Source organism: Orcinus orca, chromosome 9, assembly GCF_937001465.1.
Source record: "Orcinus orca chromosome 9, mOrcOrc1.1, whole genome shotgun sequence".
In the NCBI taxonomy this organism is placed as follows: Eukaryota; Metazoa; Chordata; class Mammalia; order Artiodactyla; family Delphinidae; genus Orcinus; species Orcinus orca.
In genome coordinates, this window is record NC_064567.1 from 17,526,631 (window position 1) to 17,553,483 (window position 26,853).

The 26,853-nt window shown below is 38.2% G+C and overlaps 1 protein-coding gene across 10 annotated transcripts in view; it reads left to right on the plus strand.

Annotated features, from left to right (window-relative positions):
* Positions 1-25,765, plus strand: part of CNOT4 (CCR4-NOT transcription complex subunit 4) — a 141,831-nt gene extending 116,066 nt beyond the window's left edge. For 3 of the 10 annotated variants that reach the window (XM_033432389.2, XM_012533921.3, XM_004272169.3), the window contains 2 exons: positions 23,486-23,698; positions 24,382-25,765. In XM_033432389.2, coding sequence (XP_033288280.1) covers positions 23,486-23,698; positions 24,382-24,683 — 515 coding nt within the window. In that variant the 3' untranslated portion in view covers positions 24,684-25,765. Of the gene's footprint in view, positions 1-7,196; positions 13,639-23,485; positions 23,699-24,381 lie in introns of those variants that run through there. The other 7 variants (XM_049715087.1, XM_012533922.3, XM_004272170.4 and 4 more) reach the window with 5 other exon arrangements.
* Positions 25,766-26,853: the final 1,088 nt, after the last annotated feature.

Consider the following 26,853-nt stretch of genomic DNA (forward strand, 5'->3'; position numbering starts at 1 on the left):
AGTTGTCATAGGTAATTTTAGTTAATCACAGAGAATAGTGGTGTACTTTATTCGGCTATAATGTTGAAGTGATGTTTTTGGATAATAGACAATTTCTTGAAATAGTTCTAAAGCTGATAATGAAAGAAAATAAACTGAATTCAGTTCTGAGCATTAGACAAAAGCTGGTTCAGAAAACATGACTATGTTCTGCCTAAATTAAGCATCTGGGAAAAAAGGGGAAAGTCAGATCTCCTCTTGAGATTTTAAAAAAAAACATTGTGATATAAAAGATACGCCTTAATTAAAAAAAATATTAAAAGAGTAGCATGAATACCAAAAAAGGAAGCCTAGAGATTTAAAATAATAATAATGATAATAATGAAATACCTTACTAGGAGTGATACTTAATATCATGTTGGAGTTGGAGTTTTCAGGGTTCCCTCTCTATGTAAAGTCTAATAACTTTCTATTAGATATAATACACAAGTTAAATGGGTTTGTCCTGAGGTATAGTGGGTAAACTAAAATCTATTCTTAGATATCCTTCAATTTGGTTAGCTGAGGGTGTAGAAACAACTAATTATCTAGCCATTTTAATTATTTTTGTAAAATTCTGCATAAATGATAATCTCTAACTTCTATCTAGAAATGACTTTAAGACAGCGTTATGAGAAATTTAGAAAATACAAATAAAATATTGTAGATTTCTTAGCCTTTTAGCATGTGTTGAATATGAAGTCTTTTAGTATGTGTTGATTATGGTTTCATTTTTGCTGTGAGAGGCCAAGACATCCACTTAATGTCTCCCGTGGTGCTGAGGCTCCTTGGCTTTGTGAACAAACTTGGGCTCCCTGTAATAGGGCTTACTAGCGCATAGTTTTCTCCAGCCTTCAGTGCAAGCCTTTCATCACTCAGATCTTCTTACAAAAACATGAGGTGGTTAGCTCCCATTTACTTACTGTTTTGAGAGATATACTTGTTAAACAAGGCTTTTTTCCTGTGGTAGCTTTCTCTATCCTTTCTCATTCCTGGCCATTGCCATAAAACTGTCAGGTAGTTTACCAGACTTGCTAGAGCCCAGGACTGTCTTTCTGCCTGCTTCCCCTTCTGCCCCCGCCCCCACTTTCCACATACACACCATAATGGGAAAAATGCTTTCTTGGGTAATTAGGCTTCAACTTAGATATTTTCACATATACTAGCTAAAGATTATCATTTAACTAACTGTAATTCCAAGACTTTGTAAGCCTAAACAAGTAAGCTTCGCTGTTTTGCTTACTTAATATATATATTATGGTTTTAAAAAGTGAAGTCTTAAAGTCAGTCAGAATTAATTATACTAAAACACAGAAAAAGTTACACAACATGTGAAAGAAAGTACTGCTTCACTTAGCAAGTAAATTGATGAAACCAAATGATGGTAAAGAATGAGAAATTCTAAAAACTTCAAATTAGTTTTTGATAAATTCCTTCCTGATTGATCTGTCATACACAAGGGAAACTTTATATGCTTTTATATCCTTAACTTTTAAAAAAACATTTCAGAGCAGCAGTTCTTAGTGCCAGTGTGTAGGATATAGACCTGGGTTGAATGATTTTGATCTTATGATGAATGTCAAGTGCCTCTTTTTAATTTCTTAAAGATTCCATTAGAAAATATTTTCTGATTAATAATACTTTCCTTTTCATTCTACTGTTGCATTTTGTTTTTACAGGTGGTGCTTTTGTATACTCTCCTCTTATTTCAACGAAGCATTAATATTTGAGTGCCTATTCTTTGTAGTGACTTGAGCTAGATCTTGAGGGATACAAGGCTGAATAAAGTATAGATCCTATTATCAAGGGTAACAGTCTAGTGACAGTTTTATTTCAATTATTTCTATAGGGTCAGCTCTTGATATATTTTAACCACAGGAACAGCCAGAGCAGTCCAGACTCATTTCATTATTCATTGCTCTGACAGTGGCAACAAAGGGTATTGAATACTGATATTTGAAATTTTAAAATATATGATAATTTGGAGAGAGTGAAAAAAATTTTAACGGGAGAGACATACATTCATTATTCTAATTTAAGTATTTCTCAGTCGTGTGTGTGCTCATGTCTTACTCTTAGTGTTGTGGCGATTAAGTACAGCTTCCTCTATATATGTTCTTTTAAAGAAAACTTTAGGGCTTCCCTGGTGGCGCAGTGGTTGAGAGTCTGCCTGCCGATGTAGGGGACACGGGTTCATGCCCCGGTCCGGGAAGATCCCACATGCCGCGGAGCGGCTAGGCCCGTGCGCCATGGCCGCTGAGCCTGCGCGTCCAGAGCCTATGCTCCGCAACGGGAGAGGCCACAACAGTGAGAGGCCCGCGTACCGCAAAAAAAAAAAAAAGAAAGAAAGAAAGAAAACTTTAATGCATTGTGTGCACATTTTTACTGACATGGCTCCTATTTGTACAGTATTCCAAGCACCTTCAAGACTGACAGAGCTCTCCTCTGCTGTGATACAGGTACATAGGGAGCTACTCCCACAGAGGCCTTACCTCAGAAAGCCAAGAGAAAGGAACGAATTGCAGGTGCATTGAAATCTTACGAAATGAAGACCACCATGTTATTTATGCATATATAAAAACGGGGGGACATTTTATCCTATATTGAGTTGTAAGGTTTTAGATTCTTTTGTTTATTTGATCATGAAGCTTTCCCATATTTGCTTAAGAGTTGTATATCATACAATTGAGAGCACAATAACTTAAAAATGTTTTTTTCTTTTAAAGAGGTAATATCACAAAATGATGATATATATGTCTTTTTCTACAAAATATAACCAAGTCAATTACCTGGTTTCAAGCTAGTCCTTCTGCCATTAGTGCTATGTGTCTTCTCTCAGTCTTTTTATTTGAATATCTACTACGTTGTCTCCTTGTGCTGAATAAATGGTAGTAGTATGTACAGGTATTCACACATGAAATGTTTAGAAATGTTTGTAGTGTATCAGACACTTTGCTGATACAAAAGTAAAAATAGGAGTTAGAGAAGTTACTGTGAGCAGATTCAGGGAAAACCTTCATAAAAAGTGTGGGGCTTTTTGCTTTTGAAGGATGGCTTGAAATTAAATGATGGAAGTGGAAAATACAGTAAAGGCAACATATTGAACAAAGGCAACATATTGAACAAAGAATCGGGAATGGAGATTAGCATGGTCTGCTAAGGGTCAGGAGGGAAGGATAGTAAGGAGATGGACTCGTCTGAGGTATTACAGGTCATATAGGAAGGTGGGATAAGTGTGCAAAAGCCTTGAAAACTAGGAAGAATAGTTTAGTCTTGATGTGGATGTGGTCAGTGTTAGAGAACTACACGTTCTTTGGCAAAGATGTAACTTGATTGTAGCATTTTAAGAAGATTAATTCTGTAATACATTTGCTTGAAATTAGGACCAGTTAGAAAGCAGTTCCAGTATGTCATTGCAAATAAGATGGCCTGGGCTGGAATAGTAATAACTAGTAGGATTGGAGAAGAAATTATGAATTAGAAGTCAGAAAGAATGAGATCTAGGAAAAGGGCTTTGGGTTTGGCCAAGTCTCTAATGACCTTTAAAAATGTTACTTTCAGGGGCTTCCCTGGTGGCGCAGTGGTTGAGAGTCCGCCTGCCAATGCAGGGGACACGGGTTCGTGCCCCGGTCTGGGAAGATCCCACGTGCCGCGTAGCGGCTAGGCCCGTGAGCCATGGCTGCTGAGCCTGTGCGTCCGGAGCTTGTGCTCCGCAATGGGAGAGGCCACAGCAGTGAGGGACCCGCGTACCGCAAAAAAAAAAAAAAAAAAAAAATGTTACTTTCATAAAAAGATACAGATGGAAAGCAGATTTCTAGGATTCATGAGGAAATGTCAAGGATATGGATACAGCAGTCATCGACTGAAGGCCTTTGGCAACAAAGGGGAAGAGAAAAACAAGATGCTAATTAGATGGGTGGTAGATCTTAGAAGGCATTGCTTTAAGATAAGGGAGATAGCTAAATTTTTAAAGGCAGAGCATATAGAGTCAATTGAGAGGACACCATAGATAGTGCGGAAGAGAAGATAGGCTAACCAGTAGAGTAACACATTTCTGTAGGTGCTGGGAGGAGATAAACTCCTGAGACGGAGTAAGGTTATGGGTTTGACTTAAAAGAGATGGGATATATCTTCCTTTGCTATTTGTAAAAACAATCAGAAAATCTAGGAGAGAGAATGTGAGATTAGAGAAAATGAGAATAGATGAAGGTGCTCATATCAGTAATTATTGAATGCATATTGTGTGAGAAAATGGGGGTGAAAGAGTGGAGTTGGGAACCTATTAAAAAAAAAAGAAAGAAAGAAATTAAATAAGTCTGTGAGAATAAGCCTAGAAGTGCATCGGAAAGAAATTTAAGAATTGCTGAGTCAAGATAAGAATCAAATTTAAAATTTTAGTGTCCAGATATATATGGTTTTGTATGTTCCAGTGATTCAACACAAAGCATCAGGAGTGGACAAAGCAAATATGAGAGTTTGGTTAGAGGGTGAAGAAGGAAAGGACACAAAGATATTTAAGAAGACAAAACTGATATAACCTTGTGATCAGGAAGAGTCCAGTAAGGCAGGAAATATCCAGTGGTGCGAGTGTGTTGAAGGGAGTTCACTGATTTCAGGTTTTGATGAGGACAAAGAACAGGTATAGTATTGTTAAGGGAAGGACAGATTAGGAGACTGTGGTCAGTATGATAACCACTCAGTGCTAAATGATGAGTGAGAACCAGAGAAAGGATGGTAGATAGATGTCTAACATTAGGGCTAGAGGTTGGAAAGAAGGCAAGCTTTCGTTACCCCTGTGGTCTTTTCTCTCCCTGCTTTCCCTCCAGTCCTTTTTTGAGAGTAGGAAGTCAGACTGTGTGAGAGAGAATTGCAGAAAGCATGGTATTGCCTGCGGGAACCTGGATCACGTTTCCTATAAGTTGAAGGTGATTCAAAGGAAAACGTCCCACAGTGGAGTAAACATTGCTTTCTCAAAGCACAGTAGGAGGATGTGAACGCAGAGTGCAAGGGAATGCCTGGGAAAAGCCAGAGATGAGATTGGACAGGTGTACGTATGCCCAGTGAGTGTGTTACTTATGACATGAAAGGTTTAGACAGAGGGGGTAGGTGTGCCATATGATGAGTCTGCTAGCTTGAGGAGCCCATATTACAGGTGTGAACTAGTTTTTCCCAAGCTTAAATGCAAACTGGAAAGAATCAGCTTTCCACCTACATAGGGAAAGTATCTCTTCTTAGTTGGACTAGGTCATTCTGCTTTAATTATATGACAAATTGGTATTAAAAGCAGTAGATTGGTGAAAGTAGAGAGAACTTAAGAATTTTATTATAACAGGTTATAAAAATATTTTGACAACTTTCCCCAAAAGAGAATGTGCTTTGTAAATAGACACAAACCTACAAGTTATTGAACTCAGAGATGGAGATATGAATATATAATATATATTTTTTCTCATTCAATTAATAGCAAACATGCCTAGTTTGAAAGCATCCTTAATTTCCTGACTAAATTAAAATCCTACCTGAAGCCCTTCTAAAATATTTTTAAATTCACTGGACTTGTTCCGTATATGTCAGCTAAGATATCACCTGTGACATTTAAAAATGATAATGCTTCAAAGTATAAGTTATTGCTTAAGAATGCTAAGTTTGTGGAACCATGTTGATGGATTGAGAAGCCGCTGCTCCTTGGATCTCCTTACTGCCCTGTGATTTAGTAGTCTTAGCAACCTTGTATTGCTAGGCATATTAGACCACAGCTTCTTTAACCAGGAGCTTTTTCTAAAGAATCACTCTTGGGAATTCAAGATTAATTAAGGTGTATCTACTCTGTTCTGGCGCTTTGGAGAGTATACCCTGGGTTTGAGTTATATAAAAATCTAGTTTATACCTATCAGGTACCTAGAATTGAAGGCAAGCTTAAGTAATATAAGCTGCTTGAGAATTGGACAGAAGTACCTAGAAGTTCCATGAACCAGCTGGTAATTATTGTACTTGAGAACCAATCTATTTACTCCAGCTTCCTTCACACCAGCCTTCATAAGGCAGCTATTGACTTGACTTTGTTCTTAGCCTGCCTCACATTTTATGGTTATTTTTGAGGTTCCTGGAAGCTCCGACCCAACCCCTAAGAACATACTGTGCTTAGAACAGTTTTGTTGTTCCAGCTCCAGTTTGGTCCTAAGACCCACTATTGTGTAACACCCCAAAAGTTTTTTTTCCCCTCCATATAATTTATAAAGCCTTTAAAGCACCCAGTACCTTTTTTTTTTTTTTTGGTGAAATTCATATAACATACAATTAACTACTTTAAAGTGAACAATTTGGTGGCCCAGTAGGACTGTTCTTTAATTATCTTAATGTTAAAATTGAATAAATAACCCACTGTGGCTGTGAGAATTTTGGCCTGTCCTTGTTGGGGCTGTGTGGTAACAGCTGCATCTAGACTCGGGTAAAAACGTTTAAAGCAACTGTCTGAATAGTTCTTAAGTGGTAATAATAGTCCTTCTGTCTTCATGACATTTGATTAGCACATCACCTAAGAGAAAGCTTACTTAGCAAAGGAAATAAATAAGCCTGGCTCTGTGTCTGGGAGTGAGGTTGAGTGTTGTGTGTGTGCATGTACATTCGTTTATATATAGTAATTTTCATTTAAATCCTCCACTTAGTGAATGTGGCAGGTGAAAAAATCTCAGACCATCTCTCTGTGACTTTCTCTAAAGGTTTTTTTTTAAAAAAGAAATTAAGACCCTGTTTAAATGCAGCAGGGTTACAGTACAGGTGCCCACTTCACCCCTGGTCATGCTTTTATCTGAACAAATATTTTCATAGCTTTTTCTCATCAATTTTCACTTCCACTACTAAGCATATCCATCCCATGTCTTACTCTTTTGGAAAACCTAAGGAAAGGATAATAAGAAAAAGACGTTTTAGAATCATGAAATTTCAGAGCTATGAGACATACAGTCTTCAACAATCCACTTTTAAAGACCAAATAATAATAACGCTATTAATAAACAAGGCTCAGAAGGATTGTGATTGCCCATAATCACATTCTAACCACAGTTTTATGTTTTCCTAGCCCTCACCATGTGAATATGCTTTTGTATATGTAATTCAAGGAGAAAAAAACTTCAAGATTCAGAATATGTCTCTTCTCTAAACTTTGTTGTGTCTTACAGTTTATTTTAGTAGTTCTCACAAGTCAAGGGCTTTCAACTGTGAATATCAGTGCAAGTAATGAATTGAAGACTTTCAGATTGTGTATCTGCTGGCAACTGTTATTACAGATCCTGTAAGTTGTTAAAACAGCCTTGTGTTAAATGTGGCCCAATGACCTTGGAGTAACTTTAGTGGGGGGAAATTGTAACCTTGCAGGTACTCTTAATGTAGACTTAAAGTACAAATGTCAGAACCAAAATAAACAGTAAAACAGGTGGCATTAAATTTACCCAGCATTTTTCTGCAGTGCCAAAGAGCATTTAAGGATCAACATGCATGACACCTAGACTGGTGATATCTCTAATGTTACAGAATGAAAAAAATGCTTATAGTAATGGCACCAGGATATACTACACCCACACTAAAGGGGTGATTTTAGGTTCATCTTTGAAGAGCTACTATATGCTACACTATGTAAAATGATAGCATATCTGCTGATTTTTTTTTCAATCAAGGAGGTTGTTGTTTTCAGCATAATGAAAAAGAGGGAAAGCTCCACAAGGATTTAAAGATGATAATACCATCATCATCTCCAAGAAGAAATGCAGGAATGCTGACTGCAATCAACTTTTGTAGCCTAGTGATGTTTCCTAATATGGTGAGATCTCTTCCCAAGGACTATACTAGCGTTTATACTCTGTTATCAGTCTTGCGTACTGAAATAATGTGTCTACGGAGCAGAACATAGTGATCTGGAACATTACTGGGATGTTTTTAAACATTGTCGTTTTATATGTTGGCATTTGCAAGAAGACTGACACCCTGAAACCATTCATTTTTTTCCTTTACTACATCTATAAATTGAGTATTCAGCTTAAGGTAAAAGGAGGCCCTGGGTTATGACTTCATCAACAAAGTAGGAAGGTTTCTTATTGGCCTTAAGCTGAGTGTTGGGCTACATACCATTGTTGCACTTATGTTTTCTCTATTAAAATACGTTTTTATAAAGTTTGTGATTATGGATTACTGATATATATATGCCCTATTCCCTCATCCCTCACTTAGGGTATGATTTGCTACCAGGTATGGGTTTTTTTGGTTTGTTTTTTATTTTTACATCTAAACTATTAACATTCACTAATTAACCTAACAGTGGCCTTCCCCAGTCCCAGAGTCACAAATAAGAATGACATTTCTTGAGTCTTAGTGTAGTCAATGCTGCAAAACCTCACCTGTATTTTAAATGGTAGGTGATTGGAATGAAGCTTATTACTAAAGTAAGCAAAGATCTTACATAATTTCCAAATAAATACCTACAGCCCTGCAACCTTAGTTTTAGAACATGCTTTCAGGTTTTAATTCCTGACTAGCTGGAGTCTTATTCTGATAGTTTGTACTCACCTCTCTATCCAGTTTCTTTTTCTTTCTTTGGACAAACAAGAAATTGTTTCTATCTCTGTGTAACTTAACCACAATTAGAGGGGGCGGTCTTGACTAGATCTTAATGTGCACTACCTGTGTGATTACCCTACAGGATCCCTGACAGGCCTGAATTTTCCCATTTCAAAGGAGAAGAAAGTGCTCTGTCAGGCTGCTGTTTACTCAGAGTCTCTGGTCATTTACCTCCCAATTTCCTTCTCAGTATCTGGTCTTATTTCCAAACTAGCTTTTGATTTTAAATGATCATATTATTTTTTTCTTCTCTCTTTTAAATCAAAACAGCACATTTAAGCAGAAAGCACAGTCTGGGTTTGGAGTAGATTGAGTAACAAGTGTCAAATTGGTAGACTTTTGACATTGTAAGATTGGTGTTATTCACTTTCTCCTACTTCTAAGTTATTCTAGCTCTTTAAAAATACATTCTAGACAATACTACTAAAATAAAGTGCTTCACAAATATGTGTGATTTTTAATAGAACTAATTTTTTTTCAGTAAAATGTTCTAGTTCAGTATAAACCTGGATGTGGTGAAATAGGAATTGTAGTTTCTAATTTATATTTAAGATTGTGTTCATATGATCTTCCTTCCCTCGTTCCTTCCTGCTTTCCTTTCTTCTACACTGATTGAGATTTGGTTCTGTCAAGACCATCTCTGGCATTCTTTTGCAACTGAACTATAATAAATCATAGCGAAGGATGAACACTTAAATAAGTATATTTCAAAAATGATTTTTAAACTAAGGCCCCTTAGTGAACTGATGGTAAGCATATAGCTCTTTAAATTCATCAGCATATAGGCCTTTTGAAATGCTTTCCTCCACAGGAGTATCATCTTTTGTAGTTCTGGAAAGGATGCAGTCTTATGTTAAGTCTTTCTAAATTGAAGCATAATTTGAAAATTGGAGGCAAAAAGTTTCTGTATTTTCCCCAGTATAAGAATAAATAGTAAGGAGGAAGAAGAAGCAAAATAGTCTTATTTTTTCTTAAATCATACATTTCACATAGCTAAAAAATAAGTAGATTTCAAATTTGCATTCTTGTTTTGAAAAATCAAATGTTTATTTATAAAACAACCTCAAAACAAACTTTAACAAATATCTCTGGTTTGTGAAAATAGTGAGGGAGAAAGATGTATGCTTGGTCAGTTGGGTTGGAAATGTTTATTACCATGACTATACCCATATCTATGTTATTTAGTTTCAGGATAATGAGGCATTTACTTCGTTTCCTAAAAATAATCTTTTTTCTAAAATTAAGAAACAAAGCAAATGATTATTTTAATGCCTAAAAAGATACTTTCTAAAAATAAAGCTCAGAGTTGGGTTATGAAGAATTTGTCAATTAAAATCATGTTTCAGAGCATGGATAATTTTAGTCTTCTTTTGGGGGGAGTTTTATGTCTTTGATATAAACCCTTAAGATAGGAGCCATCTTTCAGAAAAAGATGAGACTGATCTTCACTGTCAAAAGTGAGCTGTGTAATCAAATGGAGTAAAAACTGGCTGTATGTTTTTAAATAACTTTTAGAAAATTTAGAAATCTTTTAGTTTGGAAAATTATGAACATCAGAAACCTTAGGACTTTCAGTAGACATATAACCATATGGGGATTTGCTGCATAGGCAGCAAAATACTTTGGTCTTAGTGCAAGTTCCTCTTCAGGCCTGGAGAGGAACTTATACTCGCATAAAAATATTTTATTGGCACTAAACGATCAAAAGCTATCACTGCTTTGTTCTGAATAGCCAAACTCCAGGGATCCGTTGAAGAAATACAAAACAAGCAGAGCAGCAAGACTTCTAGGAAGCTGCTGTAAAACGCTATAGCATCAAGCCCCAGAGAAAATAATAGAGTAGATATTCGATAAATGTTTGTTGAATGAAAACTCATGGCTGAGAGAGTAATGTTAGTGTCTGATTATTATTTCTGGAGGTCTGCAAAGCCTGGATCTAGATCTGCTTTGTGTTAAATCTGGACTTCTGGAGACCTTAATTAGATTCGTTTCCACATGAATTATCTCACCTCTTGGTTGAACTGTGGCCTTCAGTTCAGTGTTAAGATTCCCCTCACCACTCTATGATCAGTCCTTCTCTTCTGTCTTTACCTCTGAACTCTGGAAATTCAGCTCTTGACTGATCCTTATTTTCCCAAGGATCACACACTGCTCCCTCCCTTCACACACACAAACTTTAAAAAATTTCACCTAACCAATACTTTTCTTACCTCCAATTTCTCATTTGTGATACTCACAAATATATATATATACACACACATATATACACATACATATACATACATATGTATACACACAATTCAGAAAGTCTTTCTAAATAAATACCTTATTTTCCAGAACTCTCTGTGTGGGTAATGAAGAGCTGTTTGGGGAACTTAATACTTTCCTAAGTAGGGAGCTCTCTTTAGGGAACTTATAATTGTTAAAGAATTTTTTCTCTTGGCTAAACCAAAGTCTTTTTCCCATTTATACTTCTTGTCAAATATGTGAAGGCAGTTTCCGCTTGTCTAGTAACTACTAGACCTCAATGAAACAAACTTAGTCCTTTTAACCTTTTCACACCTAACATGGTTTCTAGTTCTCTCTGTAGCCCACTTCTCCTCTACACATATTTTGGCATGACAATGAATGCCTTTTTTTTTTAAATTTTATATGTTTATTTTTGGCTGCGTTGGGTCTTCATGGCTGCATGCGGGCTTCTTCTAGTTGTGACCAGGGGCTACTCTTCGTTTAGATGCGCATACTTCTCATTGCGGTGGCTTCTCGTTGCGGAGCACAGGCTCTAGGTGTGCGGGCTTCAGTAGTTGTGGTGCACGGGCTCAGTAGTTGTGGCACACAGGCTTAGTTGCTCCACGGCATGTGGGATCTCCCCGGACCAGGGCTCAAACCCGTGTCCCCTGCAATGGCAGGCAGATTCTTAACCACTGCACAACCAGGGAAGTCCCTGAATGCCTTTCTTAAAATATGAAGCTCACACTTTAATAATCCAGACGTGATTAGGTAATCTCCTTTTTCATTAACACTGTTCTTATTACTAAAGTTCGTATATTCCTTTAGAGGTTACAGAGTCTTTTTATAAAAATATCCTGTGGGGGGCTTCCCTGGTGGCGCAGTGGTGAGAGTCCGCCTGCCGATGCAGGGGACACGGGTTCGTGCCCCGGTCTGGGAAGATCCCACGTGCCAGGGAGCGGCTGGGCCCGTGAGCCATGGCCGCTGAGGCTGCGCGTCCGGAGCCTGTGCTCTGCCGCAATGGGAGAGGCCACAACAGTGAGAGGCCCGCGTACCGCAAAAAAAAAAAAAAATCCTGTGGGGTTATTATCCCTATTTTGTAAATGAGAAAACTGAGGCTCAGAGTGATTATCATTTGTGATTTGCTCAATGTCATACCATTGCTAATTTAGACACTTTAATGTTACCTATTTAGAAGATCCATTACCCAATTGTTATATCAAATGATATAAGTGAAACCACTAAACCTTTTTTCATAGACATGACTGGTTAGATCTCTTCCATCCTACACTTTGCTAATGAATTTTTAAAAATCTGAATGTATACATGTTAAATTTTATGTGTTTGGATTTGGTGTAGTTAGAGTGTATCCTGTTGTATATCACCATCTTACAAGTTTATCATATGAAAAACTACATGATTATAAAGTGATAGATAAATGTTATTAGTAACAGTAATAACATTTGTGTGAAGATTTTAAGAATTTTAATTTAAGAATAGGTATAATTTTAATTATTGATTCTGTCCTCTCTAGAATTAGTTTTCTGTTTGCATATTTAAATAAACTTTGTAGGTTTTGTTAAATATAATATAAAGCATGGAGTCAAAGATAAGCCAAGCACTATCTCAGGAACTTTCAGGCTAACACACAGTATCTTAAATTCTGTGACAGTTCATCTAAACACTGCTGTCATCCATGCTGTACTTTACTATCATATACCAAAATGTTACCACTAGAAAACTTTCCAAAAACTGCTGAATTCAACATCTGTTGTAGTTATGACAATCCTAGAAAGCCTGTCCAAAGGATAAATTACTTTGATATGGTTGGTTCTTTATGGAAATGCATTTTGGCTTTCATTGATCACTCTATTCCATTTGTTTTATGGGATTGATGTGTCAGTGGGTTGGAAGTGGAGTTTAGCTGCAAAGTTTTTGAGTTTGGGCAGGCAATAGAAGAAGAAAGGAAATGGACCATAGCATTTAGAAGGAGGACATTTCCAGTAGAAAACAGTTGTCAGTAGAAGCTGCCTCCATGACTGCTGTTCCACCTCAAAGTTGAACTTCCTGTGTATTTCATTTGGAAAGGAGCTGAGGTTTTAGCCAAAATGCTACATATTATTTCTCACAAAAAATGCCTGCAAACGTAAGCAGTAGAGCAGTGCTTGCTAAGCCTATCATATTCATTTCTAAAGAAATCCAGCTTCTAATCTGTTTCCGAATTTTCCCAAGAACTCATTTTATATTAATGATGTAGCTTCTAGAGTCTGCCTTTTCTTCCTTTCCCAGCACTTCTCTTTCTTTTTTTCTTGGCTGCGTCGGGTCTTCATTGCTGTGCATGAGCTCTTTCTAGTTGCGGTGAGCAGGCTTCTCATTGTGGTGGCTTCTCTTGTTGCACAGCACAGGATCTAGGCACGCGGGCTCAGTAGTTGTGGCATGTGGGCCCTAGAGCGCTCAGGCTTCAGTAGTTGTGGCACAGGGACTTAGGTGCTCCGCGGCATGTGGGATCTTCCAGGACCAGGGATCGTACCCGTGTCCCCTGCAATGGCAGGTGGATTCTTAACCACTGCACCACCAGGGAAGTCCCGGAACTTCTCTTAACAGTGGTTTTGTGATGACATCTGTGAGGATTAACACCCTGGAATAGAATCCATTTTGCACCTGGAAATTTTAAACTTATTTAAATTGAATAGATGTTCTTTTACTGTCTTTGCATCTCTTCTGACTTACAGTTCTCTCTCCACATTGCTTAATCTGTCCTTTCTGGTTTGAGGATCATGCTGGTTTTTTTTGTTTGTTTTTTTTTTTTCTTTTTTTTTTTTTTTTTTTTTTTTGGTACGCGGGCCTCTCACTGCTGTGGCGTCTCCCGTTGCGGAGCACAGGCTCCGGACGCGCAGGCTCCGCGGCCATGGCTCACAGGCCCAGCCGCTCCGCGGCATGTGGGATCATCCCAGACCGGGGCACGAACCTGCGTCCCCTGCATCGGCAGGCGGACTCTCAACCACTGCGCCACCAGGGAAGCCCGATCATGCTGTTTTATAAAGAAGATGGAAGGAAGCAAAATGAAGATGGAACTACATAGTTCTGGCTTTTCTGAGGACTTAGCATTATGACAGGCTGAGCAGTGGCTTTTCCTAATTTTCTCCTTTTCCAAACTTAGCTTTTTTTTGCCTTCAGCATTTTTCACAAGCTTCAGATCATTATGGATTCTGATTTTAATCCTCAAGGATTATGATACTTTATCTACAGGTAGGTTACATAACTCTATCCAGCTTTTCTAAGCTTGCTTTTCACATCTTATCCCATGAGATTCTCCCTGCACAAGAACTGGTTTCTTTAGATTTCGCCCCAATTTCTTTTCCTTATTAGAATTATTTATTGCATAGTCAGAATGTTCATATTTTAGCATCTTCTGTGGCCTATGAATCACTGTCTCCTGTAACCAGGGGACCATCCTGACCTACCCTTCCTTTTTTTTTTTTTTAAACCTTTGGAAAGATGTTTTCTCAAAAAAACCTGGAAGCAAATGTTCAGGGCTGTTCATTTAGGAAACATTAAATGCTTCTTGAGGTTCAGGTTCAGTAACTATTCACTATATACATAGAGGATTAAATCAAGGCCCTTTCCTGGAGGAGCTCACAGTCTAGGCAAAAGAACTAATATATAAACTGGTGAATGCAATACACTGTGGTGATTGCAAAAGTAGCCAGGATGCCAGCCATCCAAGAACTCAATCTAGTTAGTCTCATTCCTTGCTTCTTAAAGTCCTAAAATTATGTCACATACTCTTAGGGCTTCTATTTTTTAAAAAATAAATTTATTTATTTATTTGGCTGCATTGGGTCTTCACTGCTATGCGCGGGCTTTCTCTAGTTGTGGTGAGCGGGGTCTACTCTTCGTTGTGGCACGTGAGCTCATTGTGGAGCATGGGCTCTAGGCACGTGGGCTTCAGTAGTTGTGGCATGCGGACTCAGCAGCTGTGACTTGCGGGCTCCAGAGTGCAGGCTCAACAGTTGTGGCACATGGGCTTAGTTGCTCTGCAGCATGTGGGATCTTCCCGGACCATGGCTCAAACCTGTGTCCCCTGCATTGGCAGGCGGATTCCCAACCACTGTGCCACCAGGGAAGTCCTTAGGGCTTCTATTGTATTCACAATAGCCAGCCTGTTCTTTGTTGGTCAGAAGTCCAGAATAAAATTTTCCCTCGTTTCCAACTTGGGAAAGAGGGGTGGTCAGGAGGTGAATTTTCTCAGGTTTATTTTCTTCTGGTAGATTTAGATCTCAGAGATGTCAGGGTGGTTGACATCCTCCATGTCTCTGCAGTTTTATAATTCAGTGAAATCATATTCTGGTGGATCTGTATATCTTCTCCTGGATGATAAGTTCCTTCAGTCGTCCTTGGATGTCCTCATGGGGCTTTTGTTCATAGTTCTCAGTTTTGTGCTCACCTAAATGCTTTCCTCCAAGCTTCCAATTACAGATTTTATAGATTTCTTATAATGGATTTTTGTCCCTACCCATCATTTAGTTCTGTTTCTTGGTTCCATCTAATCCAGTTTATAATGCTTCTAAGAATGTATTTATCTTCTGCATTAACTTTTAAGTTTACTTTTTCTTCATTCGATGTACAGCTTTATATATAGACTTTTTTCCATAGGTATTTTTTCCTGTTTTTTTTTTAATAGATTTTACTTCCTTAGATCCTTCATAAAGCAAACATCTAGATGTTTTCCTGGTTCTCATTAGATGGTCTGATTCTTCCCCCAAAACAAACATAGATCCTCGTAGGAACATTCTAGAAGAGAAAAGTACACATTGTGTAAAACACATCTACGTATATCGTGCAGTGTTCCTACTGTATTTTGTGATTAGCTGCTTCTCCTGCTCTCTCTGTACGGAATGCCGTTTCCCTTTTCCATATCAGCTTCTCTTCCCTTGAGCTTCTCCAGTCATCATTTGTCCTGCATGCAGAATGGCAGAATTGTTCATTTTCTTCTTTGTGCCCCACAGGACTTTGTTCATACCAGAACAACACTTACTATTACATGGTGTAGTTGTTTAAATGTGTCTGACCTCCCCTTCTCTTGGCCCATGAGTCCTGCCAGGACACGGACTAGTTGGTAGTGTGCTCAGTGGTGAGAACGAACACTTTGGAGTCAGAATGGATATGATTACTGACTTCAGCACTTTTGAACTATATAACCTTTGGCAAATTCTTTAAACTACCAGAGTCTACTTAGTCTCCTCATTTGTAAAATGAAACTACTACTTACTTAGTTCATTGGATTGTTGGTACTAAGGTAATCAAGTACATCAAGTGCATAGTGAGTGAATGAATAGTGTCTAGAGTAGAAAAGTGGATAGAATATAGCTAATAGGCCTGTTTACTATCCTGTACACATAATATTAGAATATCTTTTTTAAAAAGCATTCCTTATTTATTTTGGTGCATTGGATTTTAAAAATTATATTTGCTTGTGTTTTGGCATCTCAAGCAGTATTGAAAACAGCATTTTAGTGGCCTCTTTTTTCAGAGAGGCCTTTTGGGCCCTCAAATTTAGCTCATTCCTGCCGTCAGAAAGATTTGCATCTTTTTTGAGAGAACAGCTTGATTCGTAGCATTATACAGATGTGAAATAAATAGGCTTTTTGGGGGAAGGTGGTTTTTCAGCTCCTCTCAAGTTGGATCTTTGACTCAGCAGATATCTTGAAACACATCAAGTTTCTAAGACACTGAGCTGCATGCTCAAGTATCTATAAAATAGCCTATTGCAGGCCTTTCATTAGAGTTGTGAGAGAAGATGTGAGTACACATAAGGGTGTACATACTGGATGTCACAGCACAGTGTGCTGCCACATGAGTGTGGTTCAGACCACAGTGCTGTCATCCAGAATTATCTGAGTGGAAGACTTGGACTTTTGGAAGATTGAATAAAAATTAGTCAAAGAGATTGGGAAAGCATTCTAGACAAAGAGAAAGGCAGGAAGTAAAGACAGAGTCCAGAAAGCCTAAATCATATTTAGTTAATCCTCAAGGCCTCTCTTTTCCTGTTTATGTCATTTCTACTTCCTTCTGCTAGTGGGAATAAAATTTGACTGTTTTTTGTTAATACATTGTTCAAGTTCTTCTGTTCTCAGAACTCTTTTTCATTGAGTTCTTAGAATTTTTCACATAGTTTAATCTCTACTTTCAGGTCTATTAAATCCTTAAGATTTTGTGCCCCAGCAAATCTGCTCTGCAGTAGTGGTCTATCTTGCTTTTTATAATAAAGCATAATCTTAGAAATTTGAGGGTCAGTTCTTTTTAAGTAGAATAACATTTTTTCACAAACAAACTGATTTTATAAATCTGTTTGAAAGAATTCATTCATATTTTAGTTAATAAGTTGAAATGATTTTTGGGACTGTCCTAAAGAACAACATGCCTGTGTCATGAAGGCTTTAAGTTCTGATAGGAGAAATTTTGTGTGTTGTTTAAAGTTTGGTTTTGCATATAGGACAAGCATAATTCATTTATATTTGAGTTGCTTAGAGATATGTTGAAGTTTGAGAAAGTTTAGGCTTTCTTGAAATCATATACTGGTGGAGATGGACTCTGTCCCCAAACTCACAGGAATTAGTATCTTAACAGGGCTGGGGGCAGAGTGGGGAGTGTAGTGAGGGGTAGAGTGGCTGAGACAGGCTGTACTGTATGTCCTTCTAAAAATGCATGAATATTTGAGAGTCTAACTGGTAAGAACTAACCATAATGGGAACTAGATTTCTGATGGACCCCTTGTACCAAGAAAGATTTGTTTCACTAAGTAACCTACCTATTGGAAGTAGCCTCTGGCTTCGAACTGTAAAGGACAGCGGTGAAGAAAAGGAAGATAAATCTTGTGAGAAAAAAAGATCAGATTGAAGACTGAGACTTTGGGAAGTAGCTATGAGATAAGGATTAAAAACGGATGAACAGAAGAAACTCTTTCAAGAATATTTTGTGACTGGAACACTCAGTGACTACTTCCCAGTTGGCGGAGACTGCTACCAGAAATATATAATAACTTGAAATAAGAGGTCTCTGGTCCTAGGGACTGCAGTCGGGAATGGAGTAGCCTAAGGATCAGGGCCGAATATGTGAGCCAGTTGTCCCTGCCCAAACATGAAAGTGGACAGATTGGTGGATTTGTGACTGTAGTTACATCTAGCTAGTTTAATTAATAAGGCCTATGTGTTTATAATAAAAAGACCATGTGGAGGGGGTACCAAAAAGAAGGTAGAGGCAAAATTCCAAGTGGAGACAGAATCCCGACCTGGTGGTGTAAACTGTATTAGAGGAAACAAAAACTTGGAATAGCCTTTTGTTTTAGGGTTCCCCCTTAAGTGTGCTTTATTTCACCATGTTGTCATTATACATAGATCTTCTGTCTTCCCTCTTAGCGATCTTGTTTTTCAAATGGAATCTTATTGCTACCCTAAAATGGAAATAGATGAAATCAGGAGGTGGGAGGGATGTGTTGTCCTACTACCCTGTCCCCTTCCTCCCCAGTGGCTCCTGAGGTGGTTTTGCAGTCCGTGAAACCAATTTGAAAATTGTTCTTTTAGGTGAAGATTTTATGCAAGCCAGAAAAACTCATTGGCTTGTCACCAGTGACAATTTATCACAAGGAGCAGATTTTCCACAGCCTTGTTCTCTGTAGCAAAGTTTTACATTTTATAACAATATATTGCAGTTAATCTGAGGAAATCCACTTGGCTGCTGTAATGTGTGCTCTTGCCTAAGCCATTCGTCTTTTCCTGCTTTATGATTTTCTGTGAAAGGCCTGATGTCAGACACAGCTTCATTTTATTTTGTAATATAATCATTGCTTATAAAATGTGTATGTGTATTTCCTAGTAAGTAGTTAGACTAGTTTTGTGTTATGTAAAAATACCAAAGATAGTTTTAACCTGTCGTGGGGTTTTCAGGCTCAGGGCATCTACGAATTTTAACTCCATGAACTTAACTCCATGAATGAAAGACTGCAACTCTTGTTCACCCACCAGCACATTTCCACACGTGTGCCTAACTAGCCTCTCTTTTTAGTAAACTTTTATAGCCTTTATTAATCATGTACAACCCCATGACATTTCTTCTGTTGGTTTATCAGGTTGTGGTTATTGAGTTTTTCCCATATTTGCATTGTCTCACCATCTAGACTTTAAGCTCCTTGAAAACAGGAGTCATGGCTTAAGGGCTTTGTCCTCCTTAGACACTGTAGGCATTCAGTAAATAGTTGCTTTGACTTTTATCTTGGCAGCTTTAACACATACATTTTTTGTTGTTGCCACTGTTGCTAAAATCTAGACTTGTCAGCTGCTTAGTGAGCGGTGATTGGCTTGTTACGGACTGGGTGTTAGGCTACCAGCAAACTGGCAGAATTTTAACCATAATTTCTTCTTTAATAAAATGTGTCCTGTGCTAGGTAAACTGAAGTATACTGGTACTTCTTACACAATGAAATATGAGAGTGTGGTATATGGCATCTTGAAAGTACTTTAAATTCTGTCTTTGAGTTCTACTCTGAAAAATAAAACTACTACAAACAACTTCACCCGCTCTCCTGCCCTCAAATTATTTAGAACCGAAAACAGTGGTTTTGTACATATTTGGAAATTATAAATTAAAATTAATTTTTAACATCATAAAACATTTAAACATATTAGCAATCCTTTAAAAATATACAATCCTTCCCTAATATATTACACTACTACTAATTAAATACTTTAAAAATAAAATTAGTATCATTTAGTATAAAGTATGTTCAGTGACTTGATTTTCATTGTAGTTTGCTTATGGAAAGTTTAAAGGGCTTTTTATGTCTTCTTTGTCTTTGTACTGTGTTGGTGGTGAGAAGGCTTGTTAGTTAGATTGACTACACAGTACCTCTGTGAGAATATCGGGTATTATCCCTCCATTGCTAGGAGGAGACTGTTGTGCCCAGAGCCAGTTCCTGGCAAGTGAGAAATCTTCTTAACTTGGCTTTTTGGAAACTACTATCTATTCAGTATTGAGTATTAGAAAAAAACTGTTGTTAGGCACCTATCAAGTAATAAATGGTCTTCAAATTGCTTTCCCTTCTCTTATTTTATCCTTACGAGAGAAGAAAGCAGATGTTATTCTTACTTATGAAGCATACTAAGAGACTTACTTACATGCTCCAGGTTATATTAATTACGGTTGCCTTATACAGCCCATCTGCAATTTTCAGCCCAGTGTTTTCTCCGTTAGACCTACGGACTTGTACATAGTGAATCGTATGCCAGTGTGAAGTCGTATATAAATAAAGGGAAATGAAGTTGCGTCAGGTTGCATCCAGGTGTCCTGTCCTGGTACTATTTAAAAGGAAATGTGTATTCGAGTGGAATTATTTAGAGTCCTAGAAACAAAGGAATCAGCTTCCTTTGTGTCAGTGGTTATCAGCCAGGGATGGTTTTGCGCCCGCCCCCCCAGTAGCCATTTGGCAATGTCGAGACATTTTTCATTGTCAGAATTGGGGGTGGGGGTAGTTGTGCGCACACTGCTAGCATCCAGCGGTGCTGCTAAACATCCTACCGTGCACAGGACAGCCCCCTCACGACGAGGAGTGAATTATGTAGTCCAAAATGTCAGTAGTGCTGAGGTTAATCAGCCCTGCTGTATGTATCGCAAGGAATGGAATTACCAGAAGCCCTCTCGGCCAAAACAAATTTGGGTCAGAGGTGGGGTGGGAGGGTGGGCAGGGAGGTAGAGGAGGTGATTTCAAGTGTGGCTGTTGAAATTTTCATGGGGTTAGGATTTATCTGATTTCCTTTTTCTTGCCCCTTCCTTGTGCCAACACTTGGCATAGCAGTAGTAGAGAAAACAGTGAAGAAAACTTTTCTTCTTGTAAACTACTTAGAATAGTGGTCCCATTCCCAGAGCTAATGCGTCAGTCCAGTTCCTAGTGACACTCACACCTCCACTATAAACCAATCCTCCATGCTATCAGGCTCCCAAGATGTCTAGGCACATGACTTTGTTTTTGGCAAGATTGTGAGAATTATAAACTAGCTAATTTATTCCCCAAGGTATCTTATAATCATAGTTCACCTGGGAGGATCTAAGTTTCTCACTGTTTCTATATCATGTGCCGTCTGTGAATGTCTTTGGCTAACATACTCTTGCTTGATTTCATTAGCCTAAAACCAGAGAAACAAATATCTGTTTTTTAAATAGATGTTATTTTTTTAGAGCAGTGTTAAGTTCACAGCAAGATTGAGTGGAGAGTACAGAGAGTTCCCATATATCCCCTGCCTGTGAACAAATGTCTGTCGATTTTATTGTAATACTGATTTTCAGATAAACTTTATATAAATGCAAATGTTATTCTGTTAATGCAAAGTTCCTTAATTCCAGTTCTCACTAACTGTAAAGCAAAAGTAAGGAGAAAATGGGTTTTACTAAGTTATGGGTTTTTTTCTTTTTCCCTGTGCAGTGAAAGAGGGAACCTCAAATCATCTGCATAGGCTTCTTATTGACTTTGGCTACGTAAAGTTCAAGAGCATTAATCTTCCTGAAAATTTTCCCATGTAGTTGTACATCACCTTTTTATATCAGGGAGATTTTATTTCCCTCCTGTGAAGTTTTCCTTGTTTAGAGTTCAGTTTTTGGTTAATTGAAAACAAGTTAAGTTATTCAGTCTGACAGTGTGACTACTTTAAAGGTTAGAATGTAGCCACCGAACCTTCCTGTAATTGGGGGTATTCTAGGACTTTATTAGTGTCATCTTGTTAATGCCTCATGCAGCTGGAGTGGACTAGGGGGTGGGGGGAATTGATGATTGTGTTGTTGATTAGAATTTTTCTCCCCTGGCTGCAAATTCCAGTTTGTTCCTTTAGCGAAGTATTTCTCCTACTAGTCATGGCTGATGGACATACTATAATGTTTCCGTGTTTCTTTTTTGCTTCCTTTTCATCATGGGTCTCACAAGCCCCTGGGATTTGCCTTAAACATTTAACCTATTAAAAAGCCAGTTAATTGTCTATACAAATATAAAGTAAATAGTCTATATAAGAGTGAGAGCTCGGTGTTACTAAACAAAAAACAACTCAGGGTCTGGGTTTCAGGTCTTGATGGTACAAGTCATGTGACATGTGCAAATTATTCTAGAGTCTATTTCTTTATCTGTTAAATGCACACTATTCCCCCTGCTCTGCCTACCTCACAACATGAGGATCAAATGAAATAATAATGGACTATAAGAGTGCTTTGTGAATTGTACAACACAATGCAAATGTCAGATAGGATGCAAATAGAAGGGTAAGCTTCAGGAAATTACACTGATTGTGAATTGGAATTCAGTTTGAAGAATTTATTTTCCTTTCTATTGACTAGTCTGTAGTGTAGATTGTCTTTTCTTCATCTAAGTAAATTCAGAGATGACTTTTGTTGCATTTGGTTGTAGTTTTTTGTCTTTTTATAAATAACATCAATAGGATCAAAAGCTTCACTTGCTGAAATGTTATAATTTGGCATAGGTTAGTGATTGGTGCAAAGGAAACATTATAAAAAGAAAACTCTGAATTCACCAAATAGCATAGACTGTACCTGATCGAATATCGTTGTCATCGTCGTCATCATCATCATCAGTGGTGACTGCTCATCAATTCTGTAGAACCAGAAATAATTTTCTATGCTCTTCTCAAAAACCACAGTTGGTAGTTTGACCTACCATCCTATTTTCAATAAAGCAGTTATTCTAAGTAGTAGTTACACTTTACGCTTCCCCTCCCCTCCCCCCAGCCAATTAGTTATATACCATGTGGCTTCTGGATGGCAGTAGAGATCAAGTGAGTTTAGTCACAATTTATGAAAGCCTTTTTATCTTGATAGTATTTTATCATATTTGATGCTACTTGTAAGTAGAACCAGAGAACTAACTGTAGTACTCCAGGACTTGTGTTTTAAATGATGGGTAGAACTGTAAGAATAGAGTGGGCAGACTGCTGGAAATGATTCCATCTAAAAGGTAGCTTCGCCCTTGTCTCCTTGGCCTTTGTGACTAATGGAAAAATACTCTTTTCAAATTCAAAAGCCTATTCATTACTGCCTTTCTCCTCTGAAATACATGATCAGTTTTATAATCAGGAAGAACTTAATTATTTTTCTTTTTCTATTGTCTTATGTTTATTCTTCATAAAATGACTTTTCTTTCATTTAATGGGCTCAGAATACACTCCTATATTGAACTTTACAGCCTTGTTTTTTTTATAGCGTAAATCAGCTCAGCTGGCTAAATGCCCCACTAACTGAAACTTTATAATGTAGCTGGAACTAAATTGTGCTCTGGAGCATTGAGTCTTTAAACTGGATTATTGACTTACAAGTGAAAATGGTAAAGAGTCTATAAGAAGGACAAGGATCCCTCTCCTGATCCTTGAGCAATTTTTTCCTCACTTATTTCAGGGGCTCTGAGCTCATGAGCAAAATCCTAACCAAGTTTATCTTGCTAGGAAAACCCATTTTAAATGCTCAATAAAGAAAGAATAATTCTTCTCCCGCTTAACCACTAAAGAACAACATATGTTTCTAACGTCAGCTTTTTATTTTTTTTTTTTATCTTTCATTTTTTTGTTGGTAAATCTCCCAGACAACAGCAGTTCTGTAGAGAGTTTAAATATGAAGGAATGGCAGGACGGGCTAAGGGCACTTCTACCCAACATTAACATCAACTTTGGTGGACTGCCCAATTCTTCTTCCCCCTCCAACGCCAGCCACAGTGCACCAACGTCCAACACTGCCACCACCGACAGCCCGAGTTGGGACAGCCCTGGCAGCTGGACAGACCCAGCCATCATCACAGGTAACTTTCTCACTCCTTCAGCTCCACTGACTGCCATCAGTTTGGTTTTTAGCACAGATTAACTAAAAACAAGAGATCTCTTCAACGTAATCTTCCCAAAGCCACAAGTGTGTGGTAGCTTGTTTCGTTCTCCGGGGTCACGTAGCCTCAGTTAACTCTGTTGGCCTAGTTGTGTAACAAGACATTTGGTACCTAGGTTGCTTCTTTTGGTGTAAGTAGGTGCTAACATCTGACAGAATGTGTGTATTTTGTAGGTCTCAAAGTACAAAAGGATCTGACTTATCCTCTCAAAGGAACATACTCCACTTTAAAAAATAAAGCTCTCTATTATAAGGCTATCTTGTTCATGTATCCCTATTAGAGAAGGAGAAGCACAATTGGGAAATAACATCATGCAATCCTGGGGACTCATTTTGGCAACTCTGCCTCTGTGACACTGGGGGATGATGTCTGTATAGTTGAAGAGGAGGCATGGGTTTGTGTGACAATAAATCGTGGTCATTGTGGGTGGGGAATAAAAGGAACGTAAGACTGAGAAGGTATTATTTGGAAGGAGTTTAAAATTGTAATTCTTTGTTTCTTTTTGGAGAAGCTAAGCGCCTTAAAATTTTTTGTTTGATGAAATTCTTATGCTTTCTGCACAAACTCACCATCTTCCTTCTTGTTTTCTTTTCTCTCCTTAGGTATTCCAGCATCTTCAGGAAACAGTTTAGACTCTCTTCAAGATGACAATCCTCCACACTGGCTAAAATCCCTTCAGGCCCTCACAGAGATGGACGGCCCCAATGCTGCTCCATCACAAACCCACCACAGCGCCCCCTTCAGCACACAGATCCCTTTGCACAGAGCCAGTTGGAATCCCTACCCTCCTCCTTCAAATCCTTCCAGCTTTCACTCGCCACCCCCAGGCTTTCAGACAGCCTTCAGACCCCCCAGCAAAACCCCCACAGATTTGTTACAGAGTTCAACACTGGACCGCCATTAGGGAAAGAGGAGAATTCATTAGAAAATGCAGGATTTGTCCCACCCTGTTTTCGCCCTCTCAGCCGACCCACAGCTCCCTTCTCATCTCTTATGTTCTGAAGAATCCAGTTCCTGATCAGTTTTGTTTCTCCCTACCCCCAGATGCAATGCGATCGCAGGGTCATTACCATCTTTTTTTTTATTGTAAAAGTTTCTGTTGATCCAGCATTTGAGTGACACTGTTGAATGTTTTCTAAAAATGCCTTTTTAAGGAGGAAAGAAAAGAAATCAAAGGGCAGTCTCGATACTTAGAAAATTACTGCTTGTCTGTTGTGCATAATAATGACATAATCTGCTTAGCAGAAAATGATGATTAATTTATAGGGAAGGTGAAGTAAATGCATTATCAACTGCAGAAGTTTGAAAACCAGGTTGATTGAAATGAGATGGCTAAATGCATGGGGGAAAGCAGTGGTCCTGGCATCCATCTTGTATTCAACTTATCACTATTGCAGGGAAAATGCTTTTAATTTAATTTTTAATTCTTTTGGCAAGTTGATGGAGAGGACTCGATTGTGTTGTTAAGCAAAAGAATTTATCGGAAGTTGATGGAGAGACAAATTGATCTGCGGTAGTAACTGGCCTATTGCTAAAGGGTTTAAGGAGGGGAGAAGTGATTTTTTAAAGGAGAAAAAATTTTGGCTTTAGATTTAAAGTAAATTCAAATGTTTTAAAGAAAAAAAGTATTCACAGATTTAATACCTATGCATAATATAAGTGCTGAAATATAAGTGATTTCTTCAATCTTTCTCCTCTGTCAGAATCCTTTTTTCTTTTTACCTTAAATTCACCTGACTAAGGGCACTCTGAGATAGCGCTGCTCTGGGGCCACCTGATCACCATCAGGAGCAAATCTCTGACGACCTCGCCTGCAGCTTTTACTTAACCCTGTGGTTTCTGGACATTTGTGCAGTATTGAAAAGACAGGAGAAAAGAAAACAGAAACCTGGTTATAACCTAATGCTAAAACTAAAAAAAGGAAATGTACCTCTTTCTTCAGAATTAAAACTAAAATCTTAAATAAAACAGAAAACTTGATGATGACCCTTGGGTTGTTCTTGTTTTTGTTTTTCCATTTTATTGCATGTGAATTTGGAACATTTTGTGTTGACAGTCGTCAGGTGTTTCCATTGATTTTACATCTTCAGCAATAGGGAGGATGGGTTAGAAGAAGAAATCAGAAAAAAATTCATTTTACTGTCGGTCGTTGCCATCTTTGAAGGTCAGCCCATCTTATCCTCAAGAATTCCTCTTCTGGTGGCTTTCAGTAGAAGATGCTTCTTTGTGCTGTTGTGTTGTGCAGACCAGAGCTTCCCAACTCAGAAGCTTCTCAGCTTCCCAACTGAGAAGCCTCATGGGCCACGAAGAAGCAGATAGGCTGGGTTGTGCTGAGATGTTGGTCGTCTCAGGGAGACCTGGCAGCCCCAGCGGTCAGGGTGCCATACAATTAGCAGCACATGTGAGCGCCACGACGGGAAAGAGATCAGGAAACACTGGTAGAGGAAGCCCACAGAGAAATCTTTCGTGACCAACCATTCATTCTGGGGAGTACCTAATGATGGAGAGATGGTCACACCACTAACCAAAAGAGGGTACAAGGTTGCTAGGAATCTGTATGATTTGGGTTACATTCAGAAGTCCAAAGCTGGAGATGGCATATTTCCAGCTACATCCATTAAGGGGATCTTTGTAGGATGAACTAAGGAGATCTTTTAAATTTTACATTCTGTGCTTTCAGATTGATTTTCTCCTTCTTACATTTACTCTGTACTTCAATTTGCTACCAAAAACAAATTTTTAACACAGTTTTTGAAAAATGTAAAGCAGATTGTCTCAAATAAATGTCTCTATAGACTAGGCTTTCTCTGGTCTGTAGGCTTTGCTTCAGTCACCTGAATCTTCACATTGTACTGGAAAGTGGTGGCCCGACACACAAGCAATATCAGGTAGTAGTGAATTGTAATCAAGGCTTTGGGGGATTGTAGGGGGCGGTTTGGATATTCCTGACATTGGTATATCAACAAAAATGTGAAGGGAGGGAAATTCTGTTCTGCATGGCTGTGCTGTGATTGTGCGTATGTTTAATGAATCATACAGAATACTTTATAAAATATGTAAATATCATTCACAGA